Source organism: Diplotaxodon limnothrissa, linkage group LG11 (genome assembly GCF_057381915.1).
Source record: "Diplotaxodon limnothrissa isolate DT_005_m linkage group LG11, D_limnothrissa_male_GT1.1, whole genome shotgun sequence".
Classification (NCBI taxonomy): domain Eukaryota; kingdom Metazoa; phylum Chordata; class Actinopteri; order Cichliformes; family Cichlidae; genus Diplotaxodon; species Diplotaxodon limnothrissa.
In genome coordinates, this window is record NC_140606.1 from 405,405 (window position 1) to 426,016 (window position 20,612).

General features: G+C 43.2%; 1 protein-coding gene across 1 annotated transcript in view; it reads right to left on the reverse strand.

Annotated features, from left to right (window-relative positions):
* LOC146622165 (NACHT, LRR and PYD domains-containing protein 3-like) overlaps positions 1–20,612 on the reverse strand; it is an 83,269-nt gene that overhangs the window by 47,574 nt on the left and 15,083 nt on the right. Inside the window, exons 9-10 of the mRNA XM_085366074.1 lie at positions 14,319–14,492; positions 10,897–11,070 (exon numbers count right to left, since the gene is read on the reverse strand). Coding sequence (XP_085222200.1) covers positions 10,897–11,070; positions 14,319–14,492 — 348 coding nt within the window. The remainder of the gene's footprint in view (positions 1–10,896; positions 11,071–14,318; positions 14,493–20,612) is intronic.

The window sequence follows — 20,612 nt, forward strand, 5'->3', positions numbered from 1 at the left end:
CGGGGGAGCCCATGGCACAGCCATGTTTTTGTCTGTAAAAGCCTTCGTTGTATTTGAAATATGTAGTGGTGAGGCAGAGGTCTAACAGTGTGCAAATCTGATCGGGTGTGAAGTTGGTCCTGTCCTCCAAGGAGCTTTCTTCTTGTAGTCGTTTTCTGACAGTCTCCACGGCCTCCGTGGTGGGTATGCAAGTGAAGAGAGAGACTACATCAAAGGACACCATGGTTTCATCTGGATCCAGGGTAAGTTTCTGGACCTTGCCGGTGAAGTCGGTGGAGTTCTTGATGTGGTGTGGGGTGTTCCCCACGAGAGGAGCAAGGATGGTAGCAAGGTGTTTAGCAATGTTATAAGTGGCTGAGTTTATGCTACTGACTATGGGTCTGAGTGGGACAGCTTCCTTGTGGATTTTAGGAAGTCCGTAGATGTAGGGTATGGCATCCCCTGGGTAAAGGCGGTGATATGTAAGGCGGTCAATAATTTTGTCCTTTTCAAAGTCTTGAAGGCAAGCTATAACTTTCTTTTTGTAGCTGCTTGTGGGGTCTCGCTTTAAGGCTTCGTAGGTATTGTTGTCACTGAGGAGAGTAGTGATCTTTGTATGGTAATCTGTAGTGTTTAGGACCACGGTGCATCTTCCCTTATCAGCTGGTAAAACAGTGATGTTGTGGTCTTTGCTCAGGGAAGCGACGGCCTTCTTTTCCTGTATTGTGAGGTTGGATGGAGGGACTTTGGCACTGGAGAGCGTGGCTGAGACTTTCATCCTGATTTGCTCTGCTTCTGTCTGTGATAATTTATTAATCCGTATGGCAGATTCTGTGGCTGTGATGAGGTCCACTATGGGAAACTGTTGTGGAGAAATGGCAAAATTGAGTCCTTTGGCTAATACTCTCTTTTCAGGTTCAGTGAGAATTCTGTCTGAAAAGTTCTTAACCCATTTCTCCTGACTGTCTTCAGGTGTATTTTAGTATTTAGTATTTAGTATTTATTTATTTATTGTCATTGTCAAGAACAATGAAATTGCGTTTGGGGCTTCCATACAACCCAAAAAAAAGAAGAAAATAATAAATACCCCTTAAAACCCAAGTGTACATATTTAACCCAGTGTGACTCCAATGCAATAAGACAATCCTTAGCAATAATGTTCGTAGAAATTCAGACAAAGACCTGAGAAACATGACAAAATACAACAATGCAACCCATTCAATATTATTGTACTGTGAGATATGATATCAGATATGATAGTTATCTATTTAAGAAAGAGGGGGGGGGGGGGGGCAGGAGGGGGAAGAGAATAAAGATATGATGCACCAATGCAGACCAGTTCATTGCTATTAAGAAGTTGGATATGGTTATTGTCCGTGAGAGGGGGGCAGAGAGTTCAGGAGCCTCACAGCCTGTGGATACAGGCTGTTGGCCAGTCTGGATGTTCTGGCCTGTATAGACCTGTACCTTCTCCCTGAGGGCAGCAGATGGAAAAGGTGGCGCGCAGGGTGATGTTGGTCCCGCAGGATACTGTGCACCCTCCTCAGACAGCGAGTGGGGAAGATATTACTGATCTCTGGCAGACTTGTTCCAATAATTCTGCCAGCTTCTTTCACCACCCGCTGGAGTGCTTGCTGATCGGCCTTGGTGCAGCTGGGGAACCACACTAGAAATCCATACGTCAGAACGCTGCTGATGGCACAGTTGTAGAAGTTCAACATCAGAGATCTGGGAATGTGTGCGCTCCGCAGTCTCCTCAGGTAGTAGAGGCGCTGTTGGGCCTTCCGTACAACTGAGGTGATATGGTTGCCCCAGGACAGGTCCTCGGTCACAGTTACCCCCAAGAATTTAAAACTGCTCACCCTCTCCACCACCTCACTGCCAATGAAGAGAGGCAGATGGTTGTTATGGCCCCTCTTCCGGAAATCTACAATGATCTCCTTGGTCTTTTTGGTGTTTAAGACCAAGTTATTGTCGTGGCACCATGACTCTAGTTGTTGCACCTCTGTCCTATAGTTTGTCTCATCATTGTTGGATATAAGTCCGAGCACTGTAGTGTCATCTGCAAACTTAACAATGAGATTGGACGCGCAGGAGGAAATACAGTCATGGGTGAAGAGAGTGTATAGCAGAGGGCTCAGAACACACCCCTGAGGGGCACCGGTGTTGACCACAAGGGTGGAAGAGGTGTTCTTACCCACTCTGACACTCTGTCTACGGTTAGTGAGGAAGTCCACAATCCAGTTGCACAGAGAGGAGTTAAGTCCCAGTTGGTGGAGTTTGGGACGGAGTTTGTATGGCCGGATGGTATTAAAAGCCGAGCTGTAGTCTACAAAGAGGAGCCGTGCATAGGTGTTCCTGTGTTCCAAGTGCTTCAGTAATGTGTGCAGCACTGTGGCGATCGCATCCTCGGTTGACCGGTTCTCCCTGTATGCAAACTGGTGCGAGTCCAGGGATGGTGGAAAAGCAGCTCTGATGTGTTTAATGACCAGTCTCTCCAGGCATTTGGCGGGAATGGGGGTGAGTGCCACAGGTCTGAAATCGTTCAGACATGTGACATTTGACTGTTTTGGGATGGGAACGATGGTTGCTGCTTTGAAACAGGATGGTACCAGTGAACAGGACAACGGGGTGTTATATATAGAGGTGAAGACGTCCGCCAGGTCCGCAGCACAGTCTTTTAGCACCCGGCCCAGCACTCCATCCGGCCCGGCCGCCTTCCTGGTGTTAATGCTCCGGAACACACGCCTCAGCTCATGAGTGCTCAGGACCGGAGCAGGGTCGGTTGAGGGGAGAGGGGACAGGACAGGGTCGGTGTTCTCCCTGTCAAAACGGGCATAAAAGAGATTTAGATCCTCAGCCAGCGTAGAACTGTTGGCTGAGGGTGATGGTGTTCTTCTTTTGTAGTCCGTGATAGCCCTGATGCCCTCCCAGACCTGCCTTGGGTTTGTGTTGTTCTCAAACCTGGCCTCGATACGCCTCCTGTGCTGCTGCTTGGCAGTCTTGATGCCTCTTCTCAGGTTGGCCCTGGCAGCACTGTATGCCTCCTGGTCCCCGGATTTGAAAGCGTTGTTCCTTGTTCGAATAAGTTGTTGAACTCCGTGTGTCATCCAGGGTGGATTATTAGGGAACACACGGAATCGTTTCCAAGTTGTTACATTGTCCGCACAGAAACAGATGTAGTCCAAGACAGTGGAGGTGTAACTGTCCAATGCGACACGATTGTCAGTGTCCTGCACCTTGAATACATCCCAGTCTGTGCAGGTGTGTTTTCTTCTCTGGGTTGTGTAGGTTCAGGATGAGGAGTGTGTGTTTTTGAAAGCAAGGTGTGAAATTTCCTGCGTTGTCTTTCTTTTCCTTTATAGTGTTGGGCCCGCTGAGCCTTGTCCACAAACTTGTAAACCTCTTCTAAGATTGTAGAGGGTAGAAGGATTTCCAGTTCCTGCAGGGTCTGGCTGATCTTGATCTAGAGGGCATCTATGGTGAACTCACCCGAAAACTCTGGCTGATTGGGACCCACACCCAGTTTCACACCTTGGCTCAGGCGATTAGAGGATCATCAGGGGGTCCTTTTGTCCCTCTGTGGGGGGTCACTCCCACTAGGTTTATATCTGGGACTCTCCACCATTTGACCTTAGAACTGAAAAAGCTTCTCGGATGAGAGGTGAAACGTCTTCAAGTAACTTAAATGCAGCAGTGAAGACAGCTGAGAATTGGGGAGCAGTTTCAGGTGTTATAGGGCATATAAGAGAGGGGGCCTGGGTTTGTTTGGGGGATGAGTGAGGAATTGGAACATTAAACAAAATGAAATTATGGTCAGACGGACACACATCAATCACTTCAACGCCGATCACTGAGAGCCCAGATGACAAGATGAGGTCAAGAGTGTGGCCCTGCTTGTGTGTAGGGCCGTTGACAGACTGGGTCAGATTAAATGAGTCCAAGAGTTGTAAAAACTCCCTAACCAAAGGTTTAGAGGGGCAACACATATGGATATTGAAGTCGCCAAGGATTAGAAGCCTATCAGTGGTTGGTAATGTCACAGATAGAAAATCTGAAAATTCCTTAATGAAGTCTTTGTTAAGGTGAGGAGGCCTATAAACTAGAGCACAGAGTACAGGAGAGGACAGATCCAGCATAAACAGTTGCAGTTCAAAACTGGTGTAGACACTTCTGGGTAGTATTCTGCATTTAAAGTGATCTCTGAAAACTGTTGCTAAGCCTCCTCCATGACGGCAGGTCCTAGGTGTGTTAAGGAAGTTACAGTTTTCAGGAGTGAATTCCACAAAAGCAGCTAGATCATCAGTAGTTAGCCAAGTTTCAGTAATAAAGAGAAACTCCAAGCCATGAGAAACAAACAGGTCACGGTATATGAAAGTCTTGTTCACCACGGACCTTGCATTGATTAATGCCAATTTAAGTGGTGAAGAATCCAAGACTGAATGTGTGACAGCACCAGATGGTACAAATTCCAGATGCTGAAAATTGGTGATGTTGGCACCTCTTTTTTTTCCTGTCCAGTCTAGTTGGGTTACGACGGAAAGCTGACCAAATAGATGGTATTTGGTGAGAAAGTCCGTTTCCCACAGGATGATTATACACATGCAGATTATGACGGCAGCCCCGGTGAATATAGCGTGGACAGCGAGCTATCCCCAAAGCAACACAGCGCGCATAAGTTTGGGGAGGCAGCCGAGTCCTTGTGTTAAGATGTAGCAGTTCCAATTTTGAATAGTGCATTCCGTCATTTGCATAAAGGTCCGAGCCTTTAATATGGCTATAAAAAACACTGCATAGTCCAATGATAAAACCAAGCAACAGTAGGCATATCCATTGTATGGTTAAAAGGGGAATCATAGTTTCTCCATTTGTTCACACAGCCAAGTTAAAACCACGTTAGCCAGCATGCCACAGCCACGAATTAAGTAGATGCGTCTCTAACAGCATCACCATCAACACAGGAGCACCTCAGGGATGTGTCCTCTCACCACTGCTCTACTCCCTCTACACTTCAGACTGTGTGGCCACCCATGGCTCCAACACCATTGTGAAGTTTGCTGACGACACAGTGGTGTTGGGTGTGTCGGGATGAAATATTATTTTACTATTCATAATCATTATTATTACTGTTGCATCACTTATGATTTATCATTATTATCATTTCATTGACACATTTATTGAAACTGATGATGTTATATTAAAGTCTGTATTTCAGGTGTTAGTATAACTACATTATAATCTTATATACACATATATTGCCTTTTTGTGCTTATTAAAGGGTTGAAGTTAATTAATGGTTTGAAGCTACAGCAGGCGCGAGTTCGACTGATCAATGGAGCAAAGTTCAAGCTGAAAGAATTGCCTATATATACAATTTAACACATATTATACATGATTGTTTAAGAGATGAAATAAAGGCCGTGTGCCCTGTGCTATGGATGTTTGCCTGGTAACAGATGACGTAGAGGGGGGTCATGTACTGAGGTTAAAACACAGACACATAGTCTGCCTGAGTGAACTGACTGCAAATGTTGTGTACCTGCATACGTGACAGTTTAGTTCTGATAAGCCCAGAAGAGTGTAATAACAGGAAGCATCTGGAGGAACAAAGGAAGTAGCTGTTCTTTTTTAGAATATCTCCTGAGATAGAATTACTGGAACATGCATGTTGTTTTTCATCTGCGGTGACGCGAGTTACTGGTCATCATAAGTATAAATATCACACCCACCTATTGTTCGGGGGAGATCGAGGCTGATGTTTTGCAGAGCCCATCTTCACCACATATATGCGTTTTAATAAAATCATTTGTGTTGACCCACTATGGACTTTCAGTCGTATGTCTCTTCTCAAATAAGAACCAGGTAACAGGTGCCATCTCCAACAGCGATGAGACGGCCTACATTGACGAAGTGAAGAATCTGGCATCATGGTGCCAGGATAACCATCTCCAGCTGAACGTTGGCAAGACCAAGGAGCTGGTGGTGGACTTCAGAAGGAGTCAGCACAGAGACTACAAGCCCATTATCATCAAGGGAACTCCAGTGGAGAGGGTGCAGTCCTTCAAGTATCTTGGTGTCCACATCTCCTCAGACCTGACATGGGCTGCCCACATTCAGGTCCAGACCTAAAAGGCTAGGCAGCGCCTGTACCACCTACGACAACTGAGGAAGTTCAGGGCCTTGCCAGCGATCCTCAGGACTTTCTATGCAGGTGCTGTGGAGAGCATCCTCACACAGAACATGACATCGTGGTTTGGGAACAGCTGTGTGAAGGACCAAAAAGCTCTTCAGAGAGTGATCCGTACAGCAGAACGCTGCTGCAGGATTGCTCTCCCCCCGCTTCAGGACACCTACACCAGGAGATGCCGGACTAGAGCAGCGCAGATACTGAAGGACCCGTCCCATCCTGACAACAAACTGTTCCAACTTCTGCAATCTGGTAGAAGGTTCCGCATCCTCCGGGCAAGGACAGAGAGACTCAAGAGGAGCTTCTATCCCCAAGCCATCCGGGCCCTAAACCATAACAAGCCCTCCCCCCACACTCACACACCCGCCATCTCACAGCATCCATAAGTGACTGAGACAGGACTCTCTTCTAGACAGTCTGAACCCACCGGCACAATGTACATTTCAATTTTTTAAAATTTTTAATATGTTCAGATTGTCTATTTTGTAAAATGTTCAGATAGTGTATTCTTATTTAATTCATTTAATGTAGAGAATTCATCCACTTGCTGCACACAATGCCACTTACTGCATATAGTGTCCCCCGTGTATATATTCACTTAATGTATATATTGCTCTTCCCGCTGTAAACACATTATTCAGACAAAAAACATTGCATTTATTTTTTATCATAACTCTAGTTTTACGTGGCCAGTCAACATGATTTAAAACTGGTATATAGTTTGAAGTCCGGGCTTTCGACTCTGACTCTGGGTCGCTGCATCTTGTTGCTGTGCCATCTTAAATGGGTTAAGAAATTAATATAGCCACTACAGTGACCATCAAAACAATGAAACAATATTGCCGTAAACAGTTTATTTTGTGACAGCATGGAACAAATGATAGTGTAATATGAAACGATAGACGTTTTTATATCGTCATCTGCTATATATCATTATATTGAACAGCCCTAGGGGCATGGGTGTCTCTCTTCGCTCTCCTGAAGTCCACAAGGAGCTCTTATATGTTTGCTGGTATTCAGGAGCACGTTATTGTCAGCACACCATACAACTAGGTGCTTTACCTCTTCCCTATAGTCAGACTCATCATTGTCACTGATGAGACCAATCACTGGGGTCATCTGCAGACTTGATGATGCAGTTGGATCCATACCCTAGGTCTGCAGTCACAGGTGAAAAGGGAGTAGAGGAACGGGCTCAGCACAAAGCCCTGTGGAGTGCCAAGGTTGTTGTCTGTAAGGGTGATGGCGGTAGTGCATTTTTGGCATGACTTGACATGTTGGTCAGAAAGTCCAGATGGAGTTGCTGATTCCAAGTTTAATAATCAGTGTGGAGGCAATAACTGTATTGCATGGTGAGCTGAAGTCAACAAAGAGCATTCTTGCATAAGTAAGTAAGTAAAGTTTATTTATATAGCCCCTTGCACAGACGTGTCACAAAGTGCTTTACAAGAAAGGAAAGAAAACACAATACAGTCATAAATACATCATAAATACAACATAACCCCTTGTCTAATTAAAAGCTTTTTGAAATAAAAATGTCTTTAGCTGCATTTTTAAATTCTCCACCGAGTCCAGACACCATAGAAGTAGAGGAAGTGCAATCCACAGTCTGGGTGCAACAGCTTGGAAAGATCAGTCCCCTTGAGTTCTAAAACGAGTATGGGGGACCACTAAAAGGTTTTGATTTGATGACCTCAGGTTGAGAAGGGGTATGTGTATGAATCAAATCAGCAATATAGGGAGGGGCATGTCCCTGTACTCTAAAGGTTAAAACTAAAAAGGAACCTAAATCTGATTGGTAGCCAATGAAGCGACTTTAAAACAGGAGTCATATAAGCTCCCTTGATCGATCGGGTCAGTAGCCTCGCTCACTCTGCAACGGCTGTAGACGAGCTAGCCCTTTCTTGTTTAGAAAAGTAAACAGGCTGTTACAGTAATTGAGTCTTGTAGAGACATAAGGATGGATTATCATCTCAAGTTCACTTGTTGACATGATGGATCTAAGTTTTGAAACATTCCTCAAGTGAAAAAAAGCTTACTATCTTACTTACTACCAGCTCATTTAAATTTCCCCCCAAACAAAAAGCTTCATCAAAAGTAACACCTAGATTTCTAAGGTTACGCTTCTGTGAGGAACCTAAATCACCGATTTGCTGTTTAATATCAGGCATTGGTCTGGTGCAATAATCAAAGATTCTGTTTTGTCTGGGTTTAGCTGTAAGCAATTGTTGTTCAACCATTGTTTAATGTTGGTTAAACACTCAATCGGAGCAGAGAGCTTATGAACTTCAGAAGGCTTAAATGAGTATTATAGCTGAATATCATCAGCAAAAAGATGATAAGACGCATCAGGAGACTGCCATATTTTCTGTGTGCAAAAGGGCAAAAGCTGTTCAGGCATGTAGGTGATGAGTGTTTTGGCACTGGCGTGATGGAGGAAAGAAAGAAAATGGAGTCCATAAAATGAAATACATTTGGTTTTCTTTTTGTTTCCTGCTTGAGAGATGACCTAAAGTATATGATTTCTTCCTTGCTGTTCAGGCTTGTTTTATTTTTATTTACCAAAGTTAAATTCTGTCCATCACTTATCTAATTAATGTCAAGCTTAAATGCATATTACATTTCTATAAGCTTTAGTATTTGGAGACTTCAAGGAGCCCTTATTGTTTTTCATGCTTCCTATGTCTGCTTTGATTTCTTGATTTTTAAGTTTTGTCTTTTGGCCTCTAAAGGGTCCTTTTTTGTCACTTCCTCCACCTCTACATATATACCTGTCTTCAGGATTCATTTTTAAATCCTCACCCTTTCATAAAAAAATTTAACAGAGAAATTCACAGTCAGGCTGTATGACAGTCAGTGTATGTAGTCCATCTACACCATCACTCTTCATCTCACTCACTTAGTTCAAACATGATAAATTTACCGTCTGTTCTATAGACCTGCCAAAGCTCATCAAGCATTTCTATTTGGTTGTTGTATCACAGGTTCTAAAAACTTTCTGATTATTAAGCTTTAATAATTATTTATTTTTCATCTTTTGATAAAGCTATGCTAAAAGTTATCCCTGCTTTTAGTGTCTGCAGTAAGTTAGGATAAATGTATGCAGACCTGTCTCTGTACAGAGATGTGATCTTAATCTGGTCAAAAGGGAGGATGAAAATTTCCCTTAAAAATCGCTGCACCATTGAACATACAGAGATTACAGATGGACCGATCCGATATTACGTATCGGTATCGGTCCGATACCGACCTAAATTACTGGATCAGGTATTGGACCGATCCGATATTACGTATCGGTATCTGTCCGATACCGACCTAAATTACTGGATCAGGTATCGGAGAAAAATAAAAAAATGTAATCCGATCCATTAAATATCAAAAAAACATCTCACAAAACTTGCGACATGGCGATACTCGGCTCACAACCGTAGCACGTCGCAGCAGTGTGCATCACGTGATAGAGCGGCTGTGTGTATTTGGAGCCTCGCTACCAAACCAACATTTCATCTCTGAGGAAGTGATCCCAGAGAGAAGTAAATCAAGAGTGTAAGTTCATCTCTGAATGTTAGTAAAGCATTCCAGCCTTAAGCTTAACAACCGATATATGGAGCGACTGCCTCTCTCTCTCTCTCCCCCTCCCTCTCCTGTTGCTACTTCAATCATGAAACTGATCAATGATCAGCTGATCGGCTTTTCTCTCTTGTTTGTTTATCGCCCACTTCGCGGCACAAAGAGGAAACCAGCGGCTGAACAACGGCAGAACGTTTAAGTTTGATAAGCTGTTGTTAGAATTTAGTTAATATTACTTTGTACACCAGGATCTTTTTCTACGCAGCTGACGGCTGGTAACTGTGCAGGGGCGGGGTCTAACAAAGTTTAGCCAGGGGGGCCGATAGGGCATTAACAGGGAAAGGGGGGCACAAAGACATACTTTTCTTTCTTATTCTCATTTAAAATGTCTAGCTTTTAATAAATAATTATCTGAATCTCACACCCAAAGTTTTAATCTGATGTAAAATGTATAGAAGTCCATTACTGTATATAGTAACTGTTAAGTCTAATATACCCTAGTAAGCTATAGTACTTTTTCCTTTGGGAAGATACCATCTGTGCAGTCTGCAGTTCTGTTGAAGAAAGATGTTGAACCTATTTAATTATTCTTGGAAAATAATTTATTTCTGTGCATTTTTTTTCACACTGCATCAAATTAAAGTTGATTACATCGATTAAGCATCATGGGGAGGAGGGTGGGGGGTGGTTCCCTATTTTTTTTTTCCTTTGCTGGGAGTTTTAGAGCCCTATTAGTTAGGTTGCTTACTCTTTAAAATACCAGAATAGGAAGGATGGAGTAGGTTTGAGTTTATTAGATTGATCAGTATTGCTGAACTATGAAATATTTTGGGTGCAGTGTATTTTTTACATACAGGTATAACAGAGTAGATTTAGTGTTTTGTTTTGTTTTTTTACTTGAGTATGAACTTATACAAAAAGCAGCAAGATATTAAAAAAACTGTTTTATTGATTAAAAAACACACTATATCGGATTCATATCGGTATCGGCAAATATCCAAATTTATGATATCGGTATCGGACATAAAAAAGTGGTATCGTGCCATCTCTAACAGAGATCTGTCCAAATGGTGAATAAATGGTAAGCAAAAGTCAGTTATCATTAATGTTTCTGCAAATGTTTCCAGCTCTTCTTCCTCTATCCGAAATTCTCTCCATACCTGAGAGTGTCCAGTCTCCAGCATGGATCCTTCAGTTGAGCCGACAGCAGCTTCATTCCTGAGGTTCCTGGATGATTGTAGCTCAGGTCCAGCTCTCTCAGATGGGAGGGGTTGGAGCTCAGAGCTGAGGCCAGAGAAGTACAGCCCTCCTCTGTGATCAGACAGCCTGACAGACTGCAGACACACAAAACAATTGACCTGAAAATGCTTCAGTCAAATTTTGCCTTTGTTCTTCTTTTTTCAGATACAATGACCCTCACTCACTCTATCCATTCAATTGAACCAGGTCCGGGCCAGCCAAAGGCGGAGCCTGCCCCGAGTGGTGGCCAAAATTGCAGCTACATAGCAAAAGAGGCGGAGGTGGGAAGAGCTGCAGGTTTGGTGGAGCGTGGGCTGAAATGCTGCTGCAGGTGAGATTGACTCAACTGCATGGCACCTACAAGCATGTCTTTCCGGCTTAAAATCTGTGCTCTGCTAGCTGTTGATGGTTTTTGTTACAGCTGGCAGCAGGACAGCTGCAGTCATTTGAATGTATACCAGCAACCGTGTCGAAAGTGTACAATAAAGATGCTAAAAAAGCATAGAAATGTCTTTTAATACCATCCGGCCATACAAACTCCGTCCCAAACTCCACCAACTGGGACTTAACTCCTCTCTGTGCAACTGGATTGTGGACTTCCTCACTAACCGTAGACAGAGTGTCAGAGTGGGTAAGAACACCTCTTCCACCCTTGTGGTCAACACCGGTGCCCCTCAGGGGTGTGTTCTGAGCCCTCTGCTATACACTCTCTTCACCCATGACTGTATTTCCTCCTGCGCGTCCAATCTCATTGTTAAGTTTGCAGATGACACTACAGTGCTCGGACTTATATCCAACAATGATGAGACAAACTATAGGACAGAGGTGCAACAACTAGAGTCATGGTGCCACGACAATAACTTGGTCTTAAACACCAAAAAGACCAAGGAGATCATTGTAGATTTCCGGAAGAGGGGCCATAACAACCATCTGCCTCTCTTCATTGGCAGTGAGGCGGTGGAGAGGGTGAGCAGTTTTAAATTCTTGGGGGTAACTGTGACCGAGGACCTGTCCTGGGGCAACCATATCACCTCAGTTGTACGGAAGGCCCAACAGCGCCTCTACTACCTGAGGAGACTGCGGAGCGCACACATTCCCAGATCTCTGATGTTGAACTTCTACAACTGTGCCATCAGCAGCGTTCTGACGTATGGATTTCTAGTGTGGTTCCCCAGCTGCACCAAGGCCGATCAGCAAGCACTCCAGCGGGTGGTGAAAGAAGCTGGCAGAATTATTGGAACAAGTCTGCCAGAGATCAGTAATATCTTCCCCACTCGCTGTCTGAGGAGGGTGCACAGTATCCTGCGGGACCAACATCACCCTGCGCGCCACCTTTTCCATCTGCTGCCCTCAGGGAGAAGGTACAGGTCTATACAGGCCAGAACATCCAGACTGGCCAACAGCCTGTATCCACAGGCTGTGAGGCTCCTGAACTCTCTGCCCCCCTCTCACAGACAATAACCATATCCAACTTCTTAATAGCAATGAACTGGTCTGCATTGGTGCATCATATCTTTATTCTCTTCCCCCTCCTGCCCCCCCCTCTTTCTTAAATAGATAACTATCATATCTGATATATCTCACAGCACAATAATATTGAATGGGTTGCATTGTTGTATTTTGTCATGTTTCTCAGGTCTTTGTCTGAATTTCTACGAACATTATTGCTAAGGATTGTCTTATTGCATTGGAGTCACACTGGGTTAAATATGTACACTTGGGTTTTAAGGGGTATTTATTATTTTCTTCTTTTTTTGGGTTGTATGGAAGCCCCAAACGCAATTTCATTGTTCTTGACAATGACAATAAATAAATAAATACTAAATACTAAATACTAAATCTGGTCTGCCGTGGTTTATTACACGGTATTTGACTACAGATGGAAGGAAGATATCCATTTTAATGTGAAGATACTGCCAACAGAACCAGGATGAGGGAAAATTGAAGAGAGAAAAAAACATAAACAGCAAAATACAATCTACAAGAGAGCAGAGATAAATGTTAATGTGCTCAAGTTGCAGAAGAGTGGAGAAGAAATGTTCAGTACTTCATGGGAACTCCCCCAGTAGTCCAGACCTGTGGAAGCGCGACTCAGGATGGATTCAGGGTCACCTGATCCACCCCTACCTATATGCTTTATCAAAAATGAAACCCTAACCTTACATATCTATATTATTGCTAATATATATTGTAATATATCTATATCACTAAAGCACTTCTGGATGGATGCAAACTGCATTTCGTTGCCCTATACCTGTGCATGTGCAATGACAATAAAGTTGAATTCTATTCTATTCTATTCTATTCTAATCTAAGTCTATTTTTAAATACTCTAACGAATCACAAGTAAGGCTGTTTAATGCTCACTGCTTACCTCGTTGCATGGCAGTGAGCACTGAAAATGATGTCACATCATCCGTTTTAGTGTTGCTTCAGCTGGTTGTGCACATAATGATTATTTTTAACCTACCACATGGAACTATCACAGCTGGGTTGGAAGCAAAACTATTGCATCAGTTTTTTTACCATTTTAATTACATTTCAGTACAGAAGGTCTCAGAGATTTACAGATTAAACAGGCGGCATTGCAACAGTTTGAAAATATGAGACTGGGGAGAAATTCTCCCCAGTGTTGTTGCTTCTAGTGTTGTTGCTTCTAGTTCTGATTTCTTTTGCTTCCAGTTTTGATCTCTTTTTCTATATCATTGCTGATCTGGGTGAGGGTATACTGGTGACCAAAGGCACCAGAGTAAAGTGCTCTGCTTGGAGAATACGGTCTCATGAGGTCTTTAACATATCATTGAACCTGAATAAGCAGGACTTTGTATAGCGGAAGAATTTGGATTTTAATTCTTGTTTCAACAGGGAGCCAATGATAAGGACCTAATATGGGATAAATATAGTTGCTCTTAGTAAGATGAAATGATGATTTCAATTTTTTCAATACTGATCACGGGAAAGAAAGCAGAATTATATTTTGTCTTTAATGTGCATATTAGAGGACAAAAAATAGACCGCATTTGATCACAAGATTAATTGTACTGTTATGAAAAGAACAGAGCTTTACAGCTTCTCTCTGAGAGGAAACAGCCACTTAGTCTAAAAACAAAGAACACACACACAAACCTGAATTTAATGTGTATTGATGGGGCAATGACGAGTTGCTAGAATAGCTAATTCCTTATTTTAAACACATTATAAATGTGGCAATCTACTGTGATTTAGAAATAATGAAAAAAAAAAAAAACCTATGACACAAAAATAAATGGAAAAAACTCACATTTAATAAGTTTTAATTGGTTAGTTACATCATTTGATGAAAAAAAAAATCCTTTGATCTGACCTCAGAGTGTTAAGTTTCCAGTGTGGACTCTGCAGTGCAGTAGACAGAAGCTTCACTCCTGAATCTTTTAGGTCGTTGTTACTCAGGTCCAGCTCTCTCAGACTAGAGGACTGGGAACTGAGAACTGAGGACAGAGCTTCACAGCTTCTCTCTGAGAGGAAACAGCCACTCAGTCTGAAAAATAAAATAAAACGGAGTTTCTGTTCAATACCAAAAACTTTAAATGTTCAACTTAAAGAAAACTGTTCTCAGTGTGCACTCATGCTATTGCAGCCACGTGATTGGTTTGGCAAAACACTGTTCTCATTGTCATTGTCTTTCCATTTCTTTAGTCTAAATGTGGCTAGAATGCACTCTGTTGACTTTATATTGATTGTGCCTCGTGTTTTTATTGAAAAGACATTTATTGAAAAATAGCTAATTAGTATTAACAAACAAGAAGAAAATTCAAATCTTCACCTGAGCAGTGCATTGACAAAGAGAATTTGGTTAAGAAGATCAGAGCAGTAGTAAGAAAGGACATTACAGTAGGAGAACATCATGCATCGTTAACCTCCTAGGACCTGGCATTTACACATGTGGACATCGCGCACCGCGGATGACGTCAGTGCGCACACTGTGTCTGAGGAGGATGTGCGGAAGTGCTTCAGGAAGGTGAACGCGCGCAAATCTACTGGTCCGGACGGGATTCCCGGCCGAGTCCTTAAGTCATGCGCGGCTCAGCTGGCTGGAGTGTTTACACACATCTTCAACGGCTGTATCCCAATTCAGGGTCTGCAGCCTTAAAGGCCGCATTTTAAGGCCAATTACGTCACAGCGACGCAACGAAGGCTGTCCCAATTCAAAGGCTGCTCGAAATGCGGCCCTCAAATGCGTCCTTCATTTCCCTGAATTTTAAGGACGTGGCGGTGTAGACTTCGTGGCCCAACATATCCCAGAATGCATAGCGCGGCGGTGGGTGTGGATAATTTTGCCGAAAAAAACGGCGGATGAGGGGCGCCCGAAGAGTAAACTTTAAGTAAGTACTGAATATTATGTCACTTATTTATGTGCAAATGTTTAATAACGAAGATCATCAAAACATGACTGTTGGCCACATGTCGGCAAAGTTATGTGACATTAGTGACGTTTGTACTAACTTGGTTTTAAAGCCTTTACTTTAAAATATACGCCATTCAATAGCTGAGCTTAATCTTACAGAGAATGATCAAAGCTCATGTAGAAACAAACAAACAAATGAACAAAAGATTTTCTCCTTCATTTCTGTCAAACAAAGCTGTATGAAACATTTCCAGCTGTTAGTATCATGGTTGCTAGGCAACCTGGGCAGCGCAACGGAGGCTAGACCGTCCCATTTCACAAGCCTCGCACTTCCGGCCTTAGCGGTCTTTAAGTACGCGGCCCTTGAGGATCGTTGAGACTGCGTACTTTAAGGCTGCAGACCCTGAATTGGGATACAGCCAACCTTTCCCTCTCTCTGTCTGTAGTCCCAGCCTGCTTCAAAATGGCCACCATCGTCCCTGTACCCAAATCCTCCACCATCTCCTCATTGAATGACTGGCGACCTGTAGCCCTGACCCCCATCGTAAGCAAATGCTTTGAGAAGCTGGTCAGGGACTTCATCTGCTCTTCACTACCCGACTCACTGGACCCTCTACATTTCGCATACCGCCACAACAGGTCCACCGATGATGCCATAGCCCTGACACTACACACTGCCCTGTCACACCTGGAGAAGAGAGACACGTATGTGAGAATGCTGTTTGTAGATTACAGCTCAGCATTCAATACCATCGTTCCCTCGAAGCTGGACAGGAAACTGCAGGATCTAGGACTGAGCAGCTCCCTCTGCAGCTGGATCCTTAACTTCCTGTCTGACAGAAGCCAAGTGGTCAGACTGGGCAGCATCACCTCATCCCCCATCACACTGAACACTGGTGCTCCACAGGGATGTGTACTGAGCCCTCTCCTGTACTCACTCTACACCCATGACTGCACGGCCACTAACAACTCCAACATCATTGTGAAGTTTGCGGACGACACTACAGTGGTGGGTCTTATCACCAACGGTGATGAGAGGCTTACAGGGAGGAGGTCAGCGCCCTGACCCACTGGTGTCAAGACAACCATCTCACCCTCAACGTCGCAAAGACAAAGGAGCTGATAGTGGACTTCTGGAGGTGCAGAGAAGCACACACCCCCATCACCATCAACGGCGCTGCTGTAGAGAGAGTGAGCAGCTTCCGCTTCCTTGGTGTACATCTGGCTGAGGATCTTACGTGGTCAGGACACATAAACAAAACAGTGAAGAAGGCGCAGCAGTGTCTCTTCTTTCTCAGGAGACTGAAAAGATTCGGCATGAGCCCCCGCAGAGCATTGAGAGCATCCTCACTGGATGCATCACCACCTTGTACGGCAACAGCACCGCCTACAACCGCAAAGCTCTCCAGAGAGTAGTGCGGTGCTCTGAACGGATAATTGGAGGTGAGCTTCCCTCCCTCCAGGACATCTAAAGGAAGCGGTGCCTGAGGAAAGCGGGGAGGATCATCAAGGACTCCAGTCACCACAGCTATAAACTGTTCAGACTACTTCCATCAGGAAGGAGGTTCTGCAGCATCCGGTCCCGAACCAGCAGACTGAGAGACAGCTTTTTCCATCAGGCCATCAGACTGCTGAACACGTCATAGACACCTCAGCTTCACTACTGGAACTTGAACATTATGCGCTCCACACTGTACATTAATGCCACTTGTTTTGCACATGTCCAACTACCAACCTCTGTATATTTTATTTTATTGTTTACTCTATGTAATTTGTAAAATATGTATACACAAACACACACACACACACACACATGTAGAAAAACATATCTAGTATACACATCCAGTAATGCATATACTATTATATATTGTACATATATTTATTAGTCTCAGATTTAGCCATTCTTATATTTTGCTTGTTTTACGTTATTGTATTTTTTGCACACCTCTGTTGCTTGTGAAGCTCGCACACAAGAATTTCACTCACATGTACTGTACCAGTGTACCTGCACATGTGATGTGACAATAAAAGTGATTTGATTTGATTTGACATCACATTTTGGGTTGTCTAGACCAAAATACAAAATGTTGCCTCTGTTCTATCAAATTAATTTTAATATTGGAAAATTAAAACTTGAGTAGGAAATGCAGTTTTTAAATGAAGATTTCATTTCTGAATTGAAAAAAAATATTCCTGCCTACCACACACAGGCTATGTAGTACCTCAGTGAAACAATAATTCCCTTTCATGCTAAATTATGAACTGAGTGATTGATCAATATTTTTTTATTTGCATTTTGGAATGCTGAATTCAATTTCACTAGCCACACCCAGGCTTGATTACTGACAGACCTGTTGAATCGAGCGATCATTTATCCCTTGTACAATATTCATATTGACCCATTTGAAATTTTTAACAGAAAAACAAACAAACAAACAAACAAACAAAAACACAAAACACAAGTCCAGAGGGCAAAAGAGATAAACACTTCCATGTCACATTACAGAATCTTCCACAATCAGTGTGACCAAAAGGTTGAGCTGTCAGAGGACTCTAGAACTCATATTTGAAGAGAGTCAGGCATACAGTGACATGGAAGAGGAAGATGTCTCACAATAGGAGGATAATTTAGAAATAATTTCATTCTGGTTCTGAAAGTAAATCTAAAGGTGGCCGTCACTTGGAATCCCTCAGTGACAGAGTCCCTGCTCAGCTGCTAACATAAGACGAATTTTACCAGGACATACATGTTTGCAGCAAGTCATTTTCAAGATATCAAGTCAATCAGAAAATTATTCTGGATATAACCAGTCCTGAGGTGAAACTTATTTTCAGTGACCAGCAGAAAAAACATCATGAAGACATCACACATTTGTAGGCCTACATTGGGATCCTCATCCTTGGTGTATACAGGTCAAGAGGGGAGTTGACTGAAAGTCCGAGGGATGCTGAGACATGGAGAGAAATTTTTAGAGCTACAATGTCTCTGAAGAGCTTTCACATGAAAGCTCTCAAGGATCATCAGATTTGATTATCCTGAATCAAGACATGTTAGAAGGCAGTCTGCACTGTGTGGGACTAGTGGGTGGACCGGGTTCCCCTTTTATACTAACACTAACTACTGATCTTATCTATTTCTGATTTTATCTGTTTTGATTTTATATACTGTTTTGTTTGTTTGTTAAGCTTAAATTTCAAAACTTTAACTACTGATTTTATCTACTGTTCTGATTTTATCTGTTTTGATTTTATATACTGTTTTGTTTGTTTGTTTGTTTGTTTGTTTGTTTGTTTGTTTGTTTGTTTGTTTGTTTGTTTGTTTGTTTGTTTGTTAAGTGGGTTTAGAGCTCTGGGTAGCTCCCCAGCTGGGTCTAGACTGGGTCTAGAGAGTATTTTAAATTCAGGGAATTTAAAATAGAAAGTAGCTCGTCCACAGAAGGACTGGTAGCTCCCCTTACGATAAGGGTTCAGATCGCGCGAACAGGTGTGAAATGTGTGTGTTTAGTTAGTTTGTTTGTTTGCTTGTTTTAATCAATTTTAAATCATGCTTTTTGTTTGCTTTTGTTTCTAATGTCTCTGTAAAGCACTTTGAATCACCTTGTTGTTGAATTGTGCTATACAAATAAATTTGCCTTGCCTTGCCTTGCCTTTTATGACACTGGGCAAAGTGTAACTGTGGACGATTCACCTGTGGGTTAGAGTTTGCCTCCATTTCAGGCAGTGTATCCCATCCAGACCAGCAATGGCATGACACTTTGGCCTGTATGTGATCTTGCTTCATTTTATGTATGGAACATGTAAATTTATACAGAGAAGCCAGAAAGAGGAGCTGCTGAAAGAAACCAGGGGACACAAGTGTGACTGATAAGATTTAAACTGCAGGGCTAAGTACGCCAAGGGAGTCAAGCTGGGTGACTCATCCACACCAGCTCCAGAACCTCATAGGATCAGGGATTAGAAGTTCTTCCACAAAGAGCCAAACGAGATTTCCAGTACATGGGTTTGTAGACAAAACCCATGTAGCTCTGCTATCTGTTTTTTCATCAGTTCAGTCTCTAGTTCAGTCTCCTGTGTTGCTGTCTGCTCAGTCTCTAATTCAGTCTCCTGCTCAGTCGCCCTTAGCTCAGTCTCCTGCTCTGTTGTCTGCAGTTCAGTTACCTGCTCAGGTTGCAGTTCAACCATTAGCTCTGCTTTCTCCTCAGTATGCAGTTCAACCTTCTCCCTGGTGTGCAGCTCAACCATTAGCACAGCCTGCAGTTCAATCAGTAGCTCAGCTATTTACTCAACCGTCAGTTCGGCCATCAGTTCAGCTACCCATACAGCCAGGGGTCCCCATACCTTCTGGCCCTGCATCTGCTGGAGGCTCAGGTTAGCCAAACCAGCACTCCGTGGCTCCCACACCGGCATCTGCCTCATCCACTGGGGCTTCTAGAGAGCCCAGCCAGCATTTCCTTGTGTCCGCTTGGGGTTCTGGAGGGTCCGAGGGGCCCATTCAGCCATCTGCCATCTGGATCATTTCAGCCATCTTTGGTCCCCACTGGAGGGTCCAGTGCATCCATCCAGCCTGCTCTCTAGTGTGTGCAATAGTCATCTGGTTTTGACAGCTCGTTCAAATCACAACCTCTGGGTGCATTTGGGTCCTTTCTTCACCTCCACATGGCTTGCCTCGTCAGCCGTGACAGTGTCAAGTCCGCGTCTTTGTAAATGTTGCATGTTTCATGTTTTATTTTGACAGTTCCAAGTCCTGTGTTCAGTGTTTTCAGTTTTGTATCAATGGCTGTATCCCAATTCAGGGTCTGCAGCCTTAAAGTACGCAGCCTCAACGATCCTCAAGGGCCGCGTACTTAAAGACCGCTAAGGCCGGAAGTGCGAGGCTTGTGATATGGGACGGTCTAGCCTCCGTTGCGCTGCCCAGGTTGCCTAGCAACCATGATACTAACAGCTGGAAACGTTTCATACAGCTTTGTTTGACAGAAATGAAGGAGAAAATCTTTTGTTCATTTGTTTGTTTGTTTCTACATGAGCTTTGATCATTCTCTGTAAGATTAAGGTCAGCTATTGAACAGCGTATATTTTAAAGTAAAGGCTGTAAAACCAAGTTAGTACAAACGTCACTTATGTCACATAACTTTGCCGACATGTGGCCAACAGTCATGTTTTGATGATCTTCGTTATTAAACATTTGCACATAAATAAGTGACATGATATTCAGTACTTACTTAAAGTTTACTCTTCGGGCACCCCTCATCCGCC